Genomic DNA, 17297 nt, shown 5'->3' with positions numbered 1-17297 from the left:
CATGAACACCGAAGTCATGAACAACTAAGCTTGATTAGCTTGCTGGAGTTAGGCTTTTCCTGTTCCCCACCAGGCAATGGAATGTAAGAAAATGCCAATTCTCCAGAGCTTTCTCTGTTTTCCTGTTGCTCTGCAGTGGTGTTTTTCCTGGGCACCTTCCTGCTCATGATCATGGCTGTGTTAGACACCTTCTTCCTGTTGTACCAGCAGCGCAAATCTGGGCGCTTGGACAAGGTCCTCAGGAGCTTCCAGCAAGGTAAAACAGCCCATAACACCTCTAACAGAGGAGGTTGGGGGCATTTTCCTGCATGTTGGGTCTAGCCAGGGTGGGTCTCCTCAGGGACAAACTGTGCCCCAGGCAGTGTGAGCCATGGTGGCCCCACAGTGCTGACACTGCCCTTTCCTCCTGCAGACCCACATGAGCTGCCCAAGGCACCCCCAGACAATCTGGCCAAGGGGGGTCCCCAGCTGCTGCACCCTCCCAAGAAGGCCCAGGGACAAGGGCAGCCTACCAAGCGCCTCTGGCAGCTGCAGGAGCTGGATCAGTTTCTTCCAGTTCTGGAGAAGGTGCTTCTCTTCAGCCACCTCTCCCTGTCCCTGTTCTTTTTTACTGTGATTTTTGTAAAATGGAGCAGCTGAAGATCAGCTCTGCCCAGTGCCAGCTCAGTTGTTCTCTACTGTGTTGCTTCTGACCCCCTGCTGTAATTTGTTCCTGGTCAATTCATAGAGCTGCAGTTCAGTTGCCTGAATAAAATTAAATTAAATTAAAATCCAAAGCCACAGGACCCAAGATCTACATGTGTAGTGCTTTGTACTCTGGTTCAGTAGAACTACAGATGTTCTGGAAGTATTCTGTGAGCTACTAAGGTATTTGAATAAAATAGTTGTAAAATCTGGGGATAACACCTTCATTCTACCTATCTGTAATCTGACCTCCAACATGACCAAAAAGAAAAGGAGCTGATTGCCTTTTCTTAGATGAGAGAAGGCAATCAGCCATCTTGATTAAACACTTTCCATCTTGAGAGGAGGTGTTTAAGAATTCCACCTCACTTTATTAAATAAAACAGTGCAAGTCTTTACTATTATTTCTGTGAGTTCCAGTGAGATCAGCACCATTCAGAAATCCAGGGCAAAGAGAAAAGGAGCACCATGATTAAGTGCTTTTAAAAAATACTAAACAAGTAATTTTTTATGTGCATCTCAACACACCACCACTCCTTCACGTCCTTTTGGAAATGGCTTTTCCTAAACAATCACAATCGGCCCAGAAAACAGCCCCAGACCTGTGGCTGTAGAAATCCTGAGACGCTCCAGACAGACACAAACCACTGCCAAATACACTCCAGCATCTCAAAGGGCTACACACGTTCAACTTCTGAGCAAGTGTCTGCCTTCAAGGACAGGAGAACTCCATCCCCTGCCCCGCGGGGTTACAGAGAGGGATAGGAGGTTTATTTGCATTTCATAGGGTTCAGTTTGATCAGCAGGACAGGGAGCTTGGTCCTGCTACCAAAACAAGCTCATAGGTAGAAAACACAAAATCCAGAAAAAGTGGAATGTTTGCAAGTTACTGTATTGCTCCACATTACTCAGAACTCATGTCTAAGATCTAAGCTATAGACAGAGAAAGCTCTTTATTTATAAGATCATGGAGTCTGAGAGTCATTAAACTGCTCCCTGAACTGCTCCCAGTTTACAGATCAGCAATTGGCTTGTGGGGCCAGTATGGATATTTCTGCTTGTTCAGTTTGGTTTCAGGGAAGGCTTCACTCAAGTCTTCAAACGTCATCTGTTCAAAGGGAATCATGTTCTTGAGCTTCTGGAGCTGTGGAACAGGGGACAGACAATCACAAGTCAGTGGTCAGCAGGAAGGAGCAAAGCACACCCAGGAGAGCAAGGGGTGTGTCCCAGAGAATGTTCCCTAAGCAAGGTCCAGCCTCACCTCCTGCTCGTACTGGGCGATGCGGGCTTTGGAAGCCTCGATGTACTCAGCAGTGCTCTTGGCCTGAGGAGAGCAGAGGACATGGGCACAGTGGTTATGATAAACACACTGCCCCAGAGTGAACCTGCACACACACCCCCAGGCTTTCAGTTGGCATTAAAATCCATCACTGTTACACTGGGTAACTGATGGAATCTCCAGCAGACCCCAAACAGCCAAACCCTGCCCTGTGCAGGGATCCCTTGCTCAGAAAGCCAGGCACGTGTGTGAAGGGCAGAGCTGTGCCCATCCAGAACATCCCCTTCCTCTCACCCCTTCCCACCCCCACAGAAGACAGGGACAGCCCCAGCAGTAGGGAATGGTTCACTTACAGCTTCCTTCTCCTGGGCATCAATCTTGGCAGTTTGTGTATCCACTGGCTCTGGAACCTTTAGTGCATTGAACTGTAAATTTAAAGACAAATATTTTTAAGGTTTGTTTGACTGAAACATCGAGGTCACCTTCCCTAGCAGCAGGGGAGCATTCCCTCCTGTCTTTTGCTCACAACATGTATATTAATGAGCTAAAAGTGATCAGTGCAGCTGTCCCCTGTCCCTCCCAAGCAGCACTTGCTCACCCAGGAGCTTCCAGACATCTCCTCTGTCCTTCCCACCACTTCCAGGACACACAACACCACCCATTCCCCACAGTACTGGAAGGTCCCACACCACAGACTGACCCTATGACAGAGTTACTGCCCCCACACAAAGCTTCCAGACCCATCTGAGCTCAGTGGGTGCCTCCAGTCTTAGGAGGCAAATTTCCATAGTGACACAACCAAGCTCCTCTGCTGATCCTGGTTTTCCTCTCAGTGCCCCAGTTAAACTCCAAAGAGCAATACCCAGCTGGCAAGGAGACTGACCTTCTTCTGGAACTCATCCACCATTCCAGCCTTGGCAACATTAGCTTTGTAGAAAGCCCAGTCGATGGCCGGGGGCTTCTCTGGTAGCGCAGCCAACCTGAAAGGATGGAGCACAGCAGACATGAGCAGCAGCCTGAGCACCAGCACAGCCTGCTGTGCTCAGTTTAGCTGCTCTCAAGTTTGAAACAAGCCATTTCTGCAAATCCCTGTGCCCTTGGAACAGGCTCCTCTGGACAGACAGGCAGAGCTCAGCCTGCAGCTTCACTCAGCCCCTCTGGGTGCAGCCCGTAAGGAAGGACGAGGCTGTTTCACAACACTGAGCCAGAGGCAATCAGCAGAACTCCCTGCAACAGCCAGCACTTGTATCAGGCAGAGGATGCTAAAGGATTTGAGAACCACAAATGAATTTGTAGAGCATTTGCAGTGACAAAGCTCGTGCTAAATCAAGGTGCGCTCACAGAACTGCAGCTACGGGTTTACTCTGGGGAAGATTAACTAAAGGTGATTTGCCAAAAAAAGCCACCAGCTGTCTCAAGGTGACCCGCTTTAATACCTACGAGGCCACTCCTGCGGGACCACAGAAGGACAGACAGCAGCACTCGCAGCGGCTGCCGGGCGAGGGCTGAGCGGGCACTCACCGGGCCGTCAGCGCATCGTTGCGGGTCTTCAGCGCGTTGAACATGGCTCGCTGGCTCGGCGGCACTCGCTCGGCGAAGGCCGCCCAGTCCACAGCCTTAAGGGCAGCCCTGCGTCCCGCCATGGTTCCGCCTGGCCCGGGAGACACCGGTGGGTCACAGCGCGGCGGGGACCGCGGAGCGGGGCTGGGGACCGCGGAGCGGGGCTGGGGACCGCGGCTCCGGTCGGGAACGCGGCACCGAGGGGCGGGATGGGGTCACGGAACGGGACGGGGACACTGCGGACCGGGGCACGGAGAGAGTGCGGGCACTGGCAGATCGGGGCACAGGGATCCGGACACAGGGGTCGCTCCTGAGCCCCGCCGCGACCTCACGCTGGCCCCCGTCCGCTCCCACCAGCCTCCCAATACCGAGCACGTCCCCAGCCTACCTGTCCCCCATGCTTCCCCTGTCCCCCATGCTTCCCCTGTCCCCCAGCCTCGGGACTCCAAATCCCCCTCCCCGGCCCCGCTCTCACCTTCACTGACCGACACTCTCGTCCCCGCCGCCGGAAGTACCGCCCCTCGGCTCCCGTCGCCCAATCAGAACGCGGGTTCACCGGAAGTCATCATCCCCGGAAGCGGCGCGGGCCGGAAGCGGCGCGGGCGGCGATGGCGGCGGGCGGGCGCTGAGGCTCCGCCATGGCCGAGGGGCCGCCGAGGGGCCGCACGCCCAGCCCGGGCCCCGGGGGGGCGCCGGGGCCGCCCAGCCCCCGCGCGGCCGGAGCGGCGGCGGGGGCCGCCGGGGCGCTGTCCCCGCCCGCCGCCGCCTCCAAGTGGGTGCGGCTGAACGTGGGCGGCACGTACTTCGTGAGCACCCGGCAGACGCTGTGCCGGGAGCCCAAGTCCTTCCTGTGCCGTCTGTGCTGCCAGGACGGGCCCGAGCTCGGCTCCGACAAGGTGAGGCCGCGGCGGGGCCGGGCCCCCACCCCGGATCAGCCCCTCCCCGAGTCGCCGCGGCAGCCGCTGTCACCGGGGTGCCCAGAGCTGTCCCACGGCTACCGCTGTCCCCGAGCCTCCCGTACGGCCCCGGGCCCGGGATGTGCCTGGGCCGATGTGCCATGGTTTGGGGGCACGTCACTCTGACACATCATCGGCTTGTCCCTCGTGTCGCACGGCCAGGGAGGGGGCGGCATCCCCAGGAACGGGACGTGGCTCTGCCCTCGCGCTTCTGACACCCAGATGATGCCGCAGGTTCTGATCCCTCCACCTCCCGTGGACTGCGCTCAAGGAGCAGCCCACATTCCCCGGTGGTTACAGTGGGGAAGGAAGGAAACTCCTAGAAACAGGAAGGTTACAATTTCTCACCCTGAGTATATTTGCTGTTGGTTTGGCTTTTAATATATTTCCCTTCACTCTCATAAAAGATGATGGTGCACATTCCTTGCATGGCTGGACAGTTTTGAAGTCACTGCAGTTTGTTGTAAGGATTTTACAAACAATTATTCTTGCAATTGCAGATTTTCCACAGGATCAGGTGCACAAGGTGTTGTAAATGTGTTGTGAGTGGGTCAGCCAGAATTAGTCGAGTCTGTTGCTGCTCCATTCAGAGTTTAATCACAGGATAAATCCTGGTTATGATTGAAATATCAGTCAGCAGCATCAGTGAGGAGAGGAGATTTCAGAGTGGGTTTGCATAGTTTCTTATTGCTTTAGAGTAGATTAGCAGGAGAAACAATGCTTTAAAGTCCTTAAGAGAAGGATGTGAGAGTTCTGCAGAGGGCTTGGCAATGCTTCAAAGCTGCTCAAGAGGTGCTTTTGGCTGTCAGTTGTTGGTTATTTAACGCCAGTAGTTGTTGTATTGCTGGACACATGGCAGGAGCATTGCAATGTGTGTTTGCAGTAGTGGAAAGGGAAAAAAAAGAACTGTTTTGGCTGTCAGGTGCCCTTAGCTAGAACTGGAGATCCCATCTTCCTCCAGAGCCTCCTAGTTAAACTAGTTTGGAGAACAGGCTTAGCCAAAACACAAGTGCCAGGTTTTGGTTCTTACTGCAGTGAAAAAGCCCTCCTAATCCCAGCATTCTTCTCCAGGTCCATAAAACGTGTACAAGTGCTTCATGTAAGGCACCTGCCAGCATTGCTGGGGCTGCAATGTTCATAGATCAGACACTGAAAAAGAAAAATGGTTTAAATGTAGCACATTTATACACCTCCCACAGGCAAATGAATCCAGGTTCTCAAAGAGAAACTGTTGCATTTATTGTGTTAGATTGAAATTCTTATTTCCTGGCACCACTGAGCCGTGCCTGTTTCGCTGTCAGGATGAGACCGGGGCCTATCTCATTGACAGAGACCCCACGTACTTCGGGCCGATACTGAACTACCTCCGGCACGGGAAGCTCATCATCAACAAGGAGCTCGCAGAGGAAGGTAAGAGAAAAACACAGGGGAGGCTGGAAGTGCTGTTTGACAGCACATCCAGAGTCCTCACCATCAACTCTGTGAGAGTGTGAGCAAGTTTCCCAGGAGTGCTGTTAGTACTGTTAATTGCTCATTAGCAGGGATTAAGTCATCAGATTCTGTGTCTTCCTGAGAGCAGAGGCTGCAGTTCACAGCACACCCTCTCACTCTTCTGAGCCCAAGGTCTGATACAGCCCATCTGCCCCTCACAGACCATGGTTCTGCCCAAACAGGCAGCTCTGAGGGCTTTCCCTTGATGGGGCTGGGTGAAGAAATCAACATTGTACCATGAGATCCCTGATCCCCAGGGAAAGGGGAATAATCTTTCTTAAAGATCCTCTTAAGTCACAAAAGGAGGTGACAACTAGTCAGGCATTTTCTCCTAGCCTGAGAGCAGGAGGTGGGTGGCACATTTGGGATTCTGACATCTGGGCTAGATTTGGAGTCAGCAGCAGGTTTGAATCCTTGTGACAAAATCATCTTCATTCTATCCTGTGCAAAGTAACAGAATCTGTGCTTTGGGTTCCTCATCAGGAGTGCTGGAAGAGGCTGAGTTTTACAACATCGCGTCCCTGGTGCGGCTGGTGAAGGAGCGGATACGGGACAACGAGAACAGAACCTCTCAAGTAATGCACCCCTGGGTTATGGAGTCAGTTCTGTGCCTCAGGAGGACAGACATGGCTGCAGCCCTTGCAGTAGCCCTTCTTTGGTTCAGCAGTAACAGGGGAATAAATGCTGTTAGGTGGATGCAGGGCATGGTGAGCAAAAAGTCCTCAGTGTGGCTTTATGAAGCACAGACCACTGAGTCATCTCAGCCCTGTAGGGAAAGGCAAGGGACATTTACAGGAGAGGGGCCAGGAGCAGACATGGGTGGTTATAAAGGAAAACATACTGCTTTGGCAAAGAACAGCTCAAACTCTTCCTTCTCTAAAGCATTTCTTCCCTTTGTCTCTCTGTGACATGTTTCCCATTGATGTTCAGCTGATATCAGCACATGCAGTAGATTCAATTTCAGAAATGTTTTCAAAAAGCAGCAAATGGCCTTGAAAGCTAAAGAAGTTTTGCTTTCACTGTAGCTTAGACACCTAGAAAGCTTTTAAGAGAAGCGTGCCAGGCATAGGGTTCTATTTTGGAATCAGTGGGATAAAAAAGCCCCTAGAAAGCCTGTGGGGCTCTGACTTCCTAAGATGAGAGCAGGAGCAGCTTATTAATTTTCTAATGTGATACTAGTAATTATATCATGCTAATTTTCTAGCATGATACTAGTAAAGCAATTACTAAACCCCAGGCATTGTTCTGTGTGCTCCAGGGACCTGTGAAACACGTGTACAGAGTGCTGCAGTGCCAAGAGGAAGAGCTCACACAGATGGTGTCCACCATGTCCGACGGATGGAAATTTGAACAGGTACCATTACCAAAGAATGGCAGAATTCCTTTGAAAACTGGATGTGGAATAAGTAGAGTTGCCTGTTGAGTTGCTTTTCACACTGCTCTGCTCTTCTGAATAAGCAGCCTGACCTGAGCAGCAATCCACTTGTGTCCAGTTACTGACAGGGGAGAGCAGAAGTCACTCGAGCTGCCAGAGAGATTTCATTTTTTCTCAGGGCTTCTTGTCTCCTTGTCAAATCCCAGAGCAGTTCTTCCCTTCTCCTGCATTTCATCACATACACCAGGCCACAGTATAACAGTTCTATCCAGGAAAATTACCAGAGCCATGAAAAAACACAGCACAAGTTTCTTGGAACCTCAAAGCCACAACTGCTGCATTTGCTAAAGAGGCTCTGAGTGACAGGAGAACTTTCTGCAGATGTCTTTGCAGCTGGTTCCAGGGCTGTCACTGCAGTTGCACATAGCATTGGTTCCACGTTTGGTTTCTGGAATCAAACACAGTTCTCTTATTTCTGGGGAGGGAGAACTGGAGCCAGCTGGCCTGTGTGTTATGTTATATTAAGAAACTACATAATAGGGTCTGTGGATTTACAGCAGTGTCTTCCCATTTAGTCCAGCTTCAGAACAGGTGGATGCTGTGGGAAGTGTGCTGACATGAAGTGAGGCAGAGGATTAGGAACAGCACTTCCCATCAGTTGTTCCTTTGGATCTGTTCTTTAATGCCTGAAAACTATCTCAGAGTGGAGAGGCAGCCAAAAACCTGCCCCTGTAAGGAAATAGTGAAATCTTGTGACCAAGAACCACTCATTGCTCCATGAAAATGCAGTTCTCCAACACACAGGTTTTGCTGTCCAGCAGTTTACAGAATCTGCCTTTCACACATCCATATCTACACCCCCAAAACCTTGAGGCTACAGGCAGTGCCTTTCATGGGAACCTGCACCCTTAGATCTTTCCTAATCTTCCTTTTCAAATATATAATCTATAAATATGGATCTGGCTCTTCCAAAATCTATTTGGACGTGGGAGTTAAGGTGCATGCTGCACATTAAAGTTTCCTGGACATACACAGTTGATAAGAGTCACAGTGCTTTCTTCAGATGACTTGGATTTATTTTCTGGAAAGCAGAACTGAATTGCAAATGACAAATTAGCTCTGTACTCCAGGATGTCCTTTTAATGTAATCATGATGAATGAGACAGATGGGATTTCTTGGATTGAGTCCAGACCCCCTCAACACAAAGTAATAGAATATAATCCTGTTTACACAGATACCAGACTCCATTTTGGCAGCATCCACATAAAGGACAGTGTCTGTTTGCCACATGTCCCCAGTTAATCCAACATCTGCCTGGAGTAAAGAATTCCCATTTCCACATCAGTCACAATGCAGTTGAGAGCTGAGTTCAGCAAGGACCAGACAATTTGCAATGCCTGCCCACGTCTGAGTGAACTGGATATTATGTATTGCACAATCTGTTTTCCCTTTCCCACCCCCAGAAACTGGGCAATGTTCTGCTGTGTTCAGCATTAGTTTCAATCTGGAATTCCTTCCCGGGGCTCCAGGTGCCACTAGAGGGCTGTGGAGCTCCAGGTGCCACTAGAGGGCTGTGGAGCTCGGATGCATCCCTGCCTTACACACACACACCGGAGGCTGCAGGGGACACATAATCCAGAACAGATCTGGGACAGTCCTCTTTCACAGCAACTGCAGGAATAAAATCAAGGCTTACTGATCGTTACCTTGGCTGTCTCCTGTTGCACAGCTGATCAGCATTGGATCTTCCTATAACTATGGAAACGAAGACCAGGCAGAATTCCTCTGTGTTGTGTCCAGGGAGCTCAACAATTCTACCAATGGCATTGTCAAGGAGCCAAGTGAGAAGGCCAAGGTAAGGCACCTGCTCAGATGTATCAATTTGAATTCCCCTAGAAAGAAAAACCTTTCCTGCACCAAGCTGCAGCAGTAGTTCTGTGGATCAGCTTTCCATTGCCTTCTCTATCCCCTCTTGGAAGATTTCATGATTTACTGTAGGACAAGAGCTAAGGCTCTTTGTGAACTTCAAATTAAGATCAAAATACTGAAAGAAAGAATAAATTGAAGAGGGAGAATAGAGTAGCAAGGACCTTTGAGGTTAGGTTTTGTGGTTGAAGGATGTTGCAGGGAGAAACAAGATTTTTCTTCTCTTTCAACCCTCCCCATCCCTGGAAATGTTCAAGGCCAGGTTGGATGGGGCTCTGAGCAGCCTGGTCTAGTGGAAGGTGTCCTTGCCCATGGCAGAGAACAAGATGAGCTTTAAGGTCCCTAGGTCCCTTCCTAACCATTCTATGAATCCACTTTTTTTTTTTTTCTTTTTTTTCTTTTTTCTTTTTTTCTTTTTTTCTTTTTTTTTCCCCAGAATTAAGACAGAAGGCAACATCTTTACCTCCTGGCAAGCAGCTGAGCAGGATTTCTAGAGAAGGGGCTCACTTACCCTTAACCAGCCTATCATTTGTTTGGTGGCATAAAAGCCTGCAAGCTGCTCTCACATTAGTTCATGCTTCCTTTCTCTGCAAAACCCAAGGACTGAACAGGAACTTGTGCATTTAAACTTGTCTGAGGTTTTCACAGAAGGTCTCTTCTGTTTCAGATTCTTCAGGAGCGAGGATCCCGGATGTAATTCAAGTGTCCACTCCATTAAACTCCCAGATGTCACAGGGCAGTCCAGCTGGGCAGAGCATCTCTCCACAGAGCAACCCAGCCCTTGTACAATAACCAAGCTAATGCAAAGCAAAGCCAAGCCTGTCCTGCCAATGGCAAATAATTCTGGTCATAACCAAAGGCTTTTCTCTTACCCTGGAAACCGAGAAAGGAAAAGACTCTTCCAGTTGGACAGTCCTTTCCACAAGTATTTGTTTTATTTACTTGGCCAGCGCTGTATTGAATTTTTCCGACAATGGCTGGGCCGGATTCCCAGTCAGAGCCTTTGTGAAGGTTGCTCAGGTCCTCAGGCCCTTGTAATCAATCCCACCTTCCACAGGCTGCTGTGGGTGGGAAGGTCGATATTTGAGCTGTGCCATTGCTTGCACCCAGGTCTGCCACCAGAAAAGTGCAGGGACCTTGCAGTGCTCCCCCTTCTCCCCCAAAATCTGAAGAACAGGGCTTTAAAAGGAGGAACAAAACAACCACTCCTAAAAAACCCACACAAACTTTTCTATCCTTGCTTTGTATCTGTTCTTTGTTCAATTCCTAAGAGCTGAGTTTAGATCTGAGGGGAGGGGAGTTGTGTATCCATCTGACACAGGTCTCATTGGTAACACTATTCCACATGGGCTCCTGGTATTTTCCAAAGCCCATCACTTTGTATGCATAAACAAAGAGACCTGTGTTCACCCAAAATAGTGATAGAGTGATAATCCCATCCTTTACACTTCTCCACAGAGGAAGAGTGGTGACATCTTCCCTCCCCAGTATCCTGCCATGGCCATATCTTAGCCTAGTGCAAAGTCATAAGGTTTAGGGACTTGCTGCTGCCAAGTTCAGCTTTGCCTTGTTTGTCTCCAGCAGTGTGGGCTCTGTCTCCTTCCCTCTCACCAGGGAGGGCTTCAGGCAGAATTTCTTTCGTACTGTACCAAGCAGGCAGGTTTGTCTGACCCCACGAGATCCTTTGCAGAGGAGATCCCCGATTTACACAGTGATTTACCTGCAGCCCCCTCATGTCCCCACCTTTAAGAGATCACCTCAAATTACAGAGGGACATCACAGAGCTGGGGTGGGGGGGTTTGGTGAAAAGTTGCCAAACTATTGTAATGTTTCTTGTCCAAAGTGATGTGTCAACTTTTGTGACTTTTCTTTCCTTTTTTTTTTTTTTTTTTTTTTTTTTTTGGAATGCCTTGGATGGATGTGCAAAATGTTCGTTTGTGCCTCTCTTGAATTCTTATCTTAGCCAAACTAACTGCTGTCACTGGTTCCCCTCTGTTACTCTGTGCCATCCCTAACCAAGGGCATGTCCCTCCTAGTCTGGTAAATGGAATTTCATAGGAATTTGCTGCATGTTTTTCCCCTTTCATCCTGGCTTTGTTCTTTGTAGCCTGAGTGTCCTGGCACTTAGGTCATTTTCAGTCCCAAACTGACATTACAGCAAAGCTTAGGAGATGCTGGAATTCAGACATTGACAAGCTCAGAGCAGATGTTTCTCAATAAGCTACCAGAAAATTCCTCACCTGGACTGAGGGGTTGGGCTCCTTTCTGGAGGGCTTCAGCTACCCATGTTCTCCTGAAAGTTTTGGCACAGAATTAGGCAGGTTTTCCATCTTTACCACTTGTTGCTGAGAGGGTCCTACCAACAGTCCAACAACCAGTTCAGTGACCAAGATGTGCAGCAAAGACACTTGAGTGGCACCGCTGTGCTCTGCCTCTCTCCAGTCCTTCTGCATGTCCTCTTGCCTGTCCTCCATCCTGCTTTGCCAGTGTACCTCCTCCAGTGGAGCCCTTGCCTCATTCTCAAGACGGACTGCTTAATTGTCTGTGCTAGATTAGTCCTGGTAACAACAGACTGTGCCAAATGTCTTTGAATTCACATTGTGTCAGTGACAGGCTGTCAAATCACAGCTGGCTTTCCATCACACTGAAAAACCCAGCTCTGCTTCCCTCCATCTGCCCTGTTTATAACATGGTGAGCTGGTGTTGGTGTGATCAGATTACACACCTTGGCTGGGCCTGAACAACACTGTGATGTGTACAGATCTCCCTCCTCTGTCCCTATGCTGTAGCCTCAGCCACTGTCTGTGCTCATAGCTAAGAAATCAAGCACATGTATGCAAGTTAGCAGCCTGAAAAGCCCTTTGACACTCATTTGTCTTATTGCCCTTCCTCAGAGGAGGGAGTTTTTGGGAACTGGTCAAGAAATACCAAACTAAAGGCAACAGGAACTGGTCAGGCTGTGTTTGCCACATTGATGCCAGCTGAGCACCTTGTTAAACCATGGAGCTCAAAGCAACACTGGCTGCAGAGGGAGACTTTCTGTCCAGTACAGCTCCAGTAAACAAGAATAACAAATACTTCCCTGGCTGCTTTGTGTCACACGTGGTGAAGCCCAGGGAGGGTTGCCTGATGCAGTGATGCCATCGCTCTCCCCTCTGAGCCACAGAGAGCCTAAAAGTGACCATTAGCAGGTGAATGGCACAGCTGCTTAACTGATGAGCACAAGAAAGATCCAACTTGCATCTTGGTTTTCCCTTTCAAGCTGCTTTTGGCTGTGAGAAGGTGCCAGGGGACCATGGACTCTTTGAGTTCCATCACAAGGTCTGTTTGAATTTCAGCAGAACAAATTTATGGTACAAAACCAATCATTGGTACTGGATGCTCAAGTTTTTGGATGATGTTTAGGTCCAGGCATGAAGTCCATCCAGAGCAGGTACATTCCAAGTGAAGGATTTCTCCTTCCCTGACTCTGCTAAGTCACCTTTACCCTGAGACAGGGCAGGTCTCAGCATTATGCACCAGTTGCATCCCTTCTGTGCTCAAACAGGGCTTTTCCTTCCATTGCCTTTCACTCAGTCACAACTATATCAAAATTAGTGCTGAATTAGGATGAAATTTGTCCCATTCACTCTAAAAAAATGTAGCATGTTGTGGTGAGTAGAGTAGGAGAGCAGGGGTAGATCTACTGGTTGTTCAAGAGCGCTTATGCCTCTTGGGAAGGTTCACTTTAAAGCATTAATCCTGGGAATGGAGTGTATGACACTTTGTTTTTTTTAAAACTTTCCCAGTGGCCTAAATTGTTCCATTATGGCAAGACTGGAAATAACCTCTTGAAGTGTCTTTGTTTCTGCACATTTTTAAAAACTAATTTTTCTCAGGGGTGACTGAGTGGGCTGAGGCGAAGGGGGCCTGGTTGGCTGCAGGGCAGGGCCGGAGTAGCCGAGCCCTGGGCTCCTACCCGGAGGTTTTGTACAGTTTGTCACGTGTCAGTGCCCTTTGCTACTGTTTCTCTTTGTTTATTAAATGTGTTTGAATAACAGTTGAGATGCTGTGATTTTTTTTTTTTCCAATAAAGTTTCTGAAATGGGTTTGAAAAGTTTGAAGGGCAGTCTGCAGCCTGCTGCTTTGCCTGCAGCACACAGATACTGCATTATGGGGGGAAAATAGCAGATTGGGCACTTGCTTCTGGCTTCACTTCTAACAGTCATTTGCCAAAAGGAGAATCTGGAGTCCTCCTAGGCTGCTTTCAGGGATAAAGGTACACCTGAAGCTTGTTTCTGATGTTTTAGTCTATAAAATAACCTCAAATTCCACATTTATCCTAACCATTTCCACTGATAACCACAAACAAGTAGAACATTAATACAACCACTAAATGTGAGTAGCTAAAACGGGAAGAGGATTTTTTTTTTCTTGTCAGTTGTCATTTGCTACACCCCTACTCAACACTGGACCACATGGAGGAAGGGTCTGACTCTTTCAGCTTTGGTGCTGCCAAAAGTTGGATGACATGAGCAATTCAGGCCCAACACAATGAAAAGGAAGAGCAAGGACACAAGTGAAGAATGAGAAGTCTTGATATGAGTTAATCCTACTCTTGATTGCAAGTGGCTGTTGCCTCCTGGGGGTACTCTGAAGGCTGCCAGTCTCCATCCTTACTGCCACAAGACCCTCAAAGCCACAGAGCAGGGAAGGGCTGACACATCCCCAAACCAGGGTTTAACACCAGCACAGTGGAAGAGGATGAGACTCTCCCCACACAGGGAGCTCACCAGAAACCATGGCTAAGCCAAGTCACCACACAGTATGAGTTGATTTAAGATAATATTTTCAAACCTCTAGACCCATTTATCCCAGACCTGGCTGCAGGTCTGCACTGCCAGTGAATTTGCCCAAAGCAAAGACACACTTCAAGTGCTAGCAGAGTCTTGGGCAGAGGTGGAAACTGCAGTGCTGGCACTGCTGACACCACACACATATCTGTTCATCGGGGAGGGCTTGTCAGCAGAAATTCAGGTTACAGGCAGCATTTACATAATGCCATAACCTCCCTGCTACCCCACCTTAGGGCTGTCTGATAAGGCCGCACAAGCTGGAAAAGGCTTTGCAGGACCTTTAACCAGCTCCAGGTCTGCCAGGCAGGTGGCTCCTCTAACACAATGCCATGTCACCACGCAGGAGACACAAACATTGCTCTGTGGTTCCTACAGGAACCAGGAGCTGGAGCTGCCAGGTCTTTGCACCATCCCTCACTTTCCCATCCAAGGCTTTGGAACCCATGATCTCCTTTAAAAATTAATTTTTTTAGTTGCTGCAGGAAACAGGTGATGTCTCAGCATTACCAAGTGATGAGAGGTTGTGCAGGATTGGCAGCATGTGTTAACTTACCCAAAGTGAAAATCAAGCCTGTAGATCAGCTCTTAATGTGCTGGTCCTGCTGCTGCCAGGAGCCCAAAGCTCAGCTCTCCCTGTTGCCAAACCCAGGCTGCTCTAGAGCTGCTGCAGCAGCAGAAGGGAAAAGGGGATGGTTTGCAGCAGAACTGACCTCAGCAGAGGGTTATAGGCCCTGACTCTTGTCTGGGTTGATCAGAGCACCCCAGGCTGCCTCCCAACGCTGTTGCCCCAAGAAGATATGGGATACTCAGTGAGGGCACATCCCCAGGGACTAGCAGCTCCTGTGAGTGAGGGGCTCTGTCCACGGGGCTGTGCCACCACCAAGGCAGGAGGTGAATGGCACCACAAAAACACCCAAGGGATTTCGTACCTGCCCATAGCAGGATTTGGCCCCTCCTACCCCCAGAGACAACCAGGGGGAAAAAATTCTCCAGGTGGCTTCGCCAGGTGCCTGGGGAAAGATGAATGATGGAACATCACATTTTCTGATAGCCAGAGTAAAGTCAGTAGGTAGTGCATGCACTAAGCTATGGCAGAGGAACTTGAAAATCCCCTCATCAGACTTCTCTGCATTGGAAAGCACTTAAAATGAGCAATTTTACATCCTCCTCTGGAAAGAGAGGCTCAGACCCCCTCTTGTCCTCCAGGCTGTGTCCAGGGCCCACCAGGCTCCCTGGAGCTGGTGCTCACCTCCCCACAACATTCCCATTAGTCACCCCAGCTGGCAGCTCACCTTGCCCCTGACAGTTTTTCCTGGAACTCAATTAATTAATTAATTGGTTTTTCTAGCCTGCCTGTTCGTGTCTGTGGACAAAGAGGAAATAGTAATTGACATTAAAGATAGAAAACGGTTTTAGCAGTGTCAGGCACCCATCAGCATCCAGCTGCTTGGCCTGGGGCTCCAGCAAAATGCAGTGGAAACTGAGACTGCATTTGCCCTCTGCACACGTGGGAGGGTGAAACATAGCGATGCAGAGGTCCTGCCACAGCCATACTTGCATCGTGCACAACCCCTTCTCATGCTCTGCCTCAGGCTCTCACACAGACGAAGGTCAATTCCTCACTTACCCGCCCACCCTCACCCGGAAAAAAGTAATCAAGCCAGATCTGTCTGCAGACAGGAAGCCTGCAGATATTTTCAACTCAGCTTTCTAATTTGTTTGGGAAACAAGGACCTTGGCCATGTCCTTCTACCTAGATCTGGCTTTGAGGCAGTTATTGACGGTTTAACCCAACTTTCACATGGTTAAATAACTGCCTCATACCCTCTTGCTTTCCAGGCTGGAGAAACACATTGGTTACTCCAAACCACAGTAAAGAAAGAGTTGCAATACCCTAGTAATTACCTTCAAATTGTGGTGTAACAGATGAGCAAAGGCTTATCTCAAAAGATAAGCTTTTTTGACCTTCTGGTAATATTTCCTGTTAGAGGCCTCCATCCCTCCTAGGTGTTCCCCAGTGTGAAGTGCACAAAGTCCTCAGGTTTCATCAGTGAGCTGAGAACTCCACTGGTCTCTATGTCACCAAGAATATCCTTGAGCCCAGGGCCATCTAGGCAGCAGGTCCTTTACCAAAGCCAGGAAAACATGCACCAGTGATCTTGATGAATTCAAATGACAGCATCTAAAAATGAGGAAAACCATTTGGGCAACCAAGCAAGGAGGCAGGCCTTTGACCTGGGCATTGAGTTCAAGATGTCCTAGAAAAGCAGGCAGATTTGACACTAAACAGATAGAAAACACCTAATAAATGGTCATCCTCAACCTCATGTTCCAGTGTGTTTTTATCTAAAGTTTTAATACAAAGAAACATGTAAAAAGTAAGAAGAAGAGGGACATATTTGCCAAACCAATGGGGATTTGCCCTTGAAACAAAGGCTCAAGGCCACGTTTTGCTGTTTCCATACCCCTCTGAAAATATGATCCTAAGGCACACAAGGACCTGCACTTCCCACTGGGATAAAAAGTTCCTGCCTTTCCTTTTCCAGAAATCACAAAACTAAACATTGTGATCCCTCTGGGTATGAGCCTCAGTGTCAGCACTAAGTTGCTGTATCTTCTCTTCTACCCTGTTATGACCTCTAAGCATCACCCATATTTTCCTCAGAGCAGGACATCTTCCTTGGACAGGAGACCTGGGCAGGGCCTGGCTGGGATGCCAGAGCATCTACCCAGAGCTAAGGAGCCAAAGCTGAATAGCTGGAGCCCAAAAACCAGCCGGCTTCCTAAAAACCATGCTCCAAAATTTCTGGCTGAACACCTTCAACCCCCCACAACCTCCTCCAACTGCTCCACAGATTCAGCAGGAAGACACAAGGAAACACTCCTTTTGATCCTACTCCCAATGAGTCCCTTATTCCTTATTAATAAAAGCCAATTTAAATCATAATCAAAAGCTTGTTAGAGGGAACTTTTAGCCACAGTTCAGGATCAAAATATCAATCTATGAAAGAGATGCCCTGCAGCAGGGCTAGACTACCCACAGCTGCATCACATCCCATTTCTCCCTTCCTCTGCCACATCCTTACATGCAGGAGTTTTCTTGCAGCTTCATTTACAAGGTAACTTCATTTCTTGAGAAGCCTCATTTTCCTAGGAACACACCCTGCCCTCATCTTCCCAAATGCAGGCA

At 49.0% G+C, this 17297-nt stretch overlaps 2 protein-coding genes across 2 annotated transcripts; one reads left to right on the top strand and one right to left on the bottom strand.

The window, feature by feature from the left end:
- Nucleotides 1–1560: 1560 nt before the first annotated feature.
- On the bottom strand, nt 1561–4135 carry ATP5PD (ATP synthase peripheral stalk subunit d). Its single transcript, XM_071452796.1, has 6 exons — nt 3999–4135; nt 3485–3614; nt 2847–2943; nt 2317–2388; nt 1946–2008; nt 1561–1828 (listed from the first exon to the last, which is right to left on the bottom strand). The coding sequence occupies exons 2-6, from the start codon at nt 3604–3606 to the stop codon at nt 1697–1699; spliced, it is 486 nt and encodes a 161-aa protein (XP_071308897.1). The 5' UTR covers nt 3607–3614; nt 3999–4135; the 3' UTR covers nt 1561–1696.
- A 26-nt stretch (nt 4136–4161) lies between these two features.
- KCTD2 (potassium channel tetramerization domain containing 2) lies at nt 4162–13311 on the top strand. Its single transcript, XM_071452792.1, has 6 exons — nt 4162–4419; nt 5781–5889; nt 6454–6545; nt 7229–7324; nt 9076–9201; nt 9940–13311. Exons 1-6 carry the CDS (start codon nt 4162–4164, stop codon nt 9967–9969), a joined length of 711 nt encoding a protein of 236 aa, XP_071308893.1. The 3' UTR covers nt 9970–13311.
- Nucleotides 13312–17297: the final 3986 nt, after the last annotated feature.

The sequence above is a fragment of the Agelaius tricolor genome, unplaced genomic scaffold (assembly GCF_023055355.1).
Source record: "Agelaius tricolor isolate 1412-34295 unplaced genomic scaffold, bAgeTri1.0.p SCAF_35, whole genome shotgun sequence".
Lineage (NCBI taxonomy): Eukaryota > Metazoa > Chordata > Aves > Passeriformes > Icteridae > Agelaius > Agelaius tricolor.
Note: the sequence above shows the minus strand (reverse complement) of the source record. Positions and strands in the feature narration are given on the sequence as shown.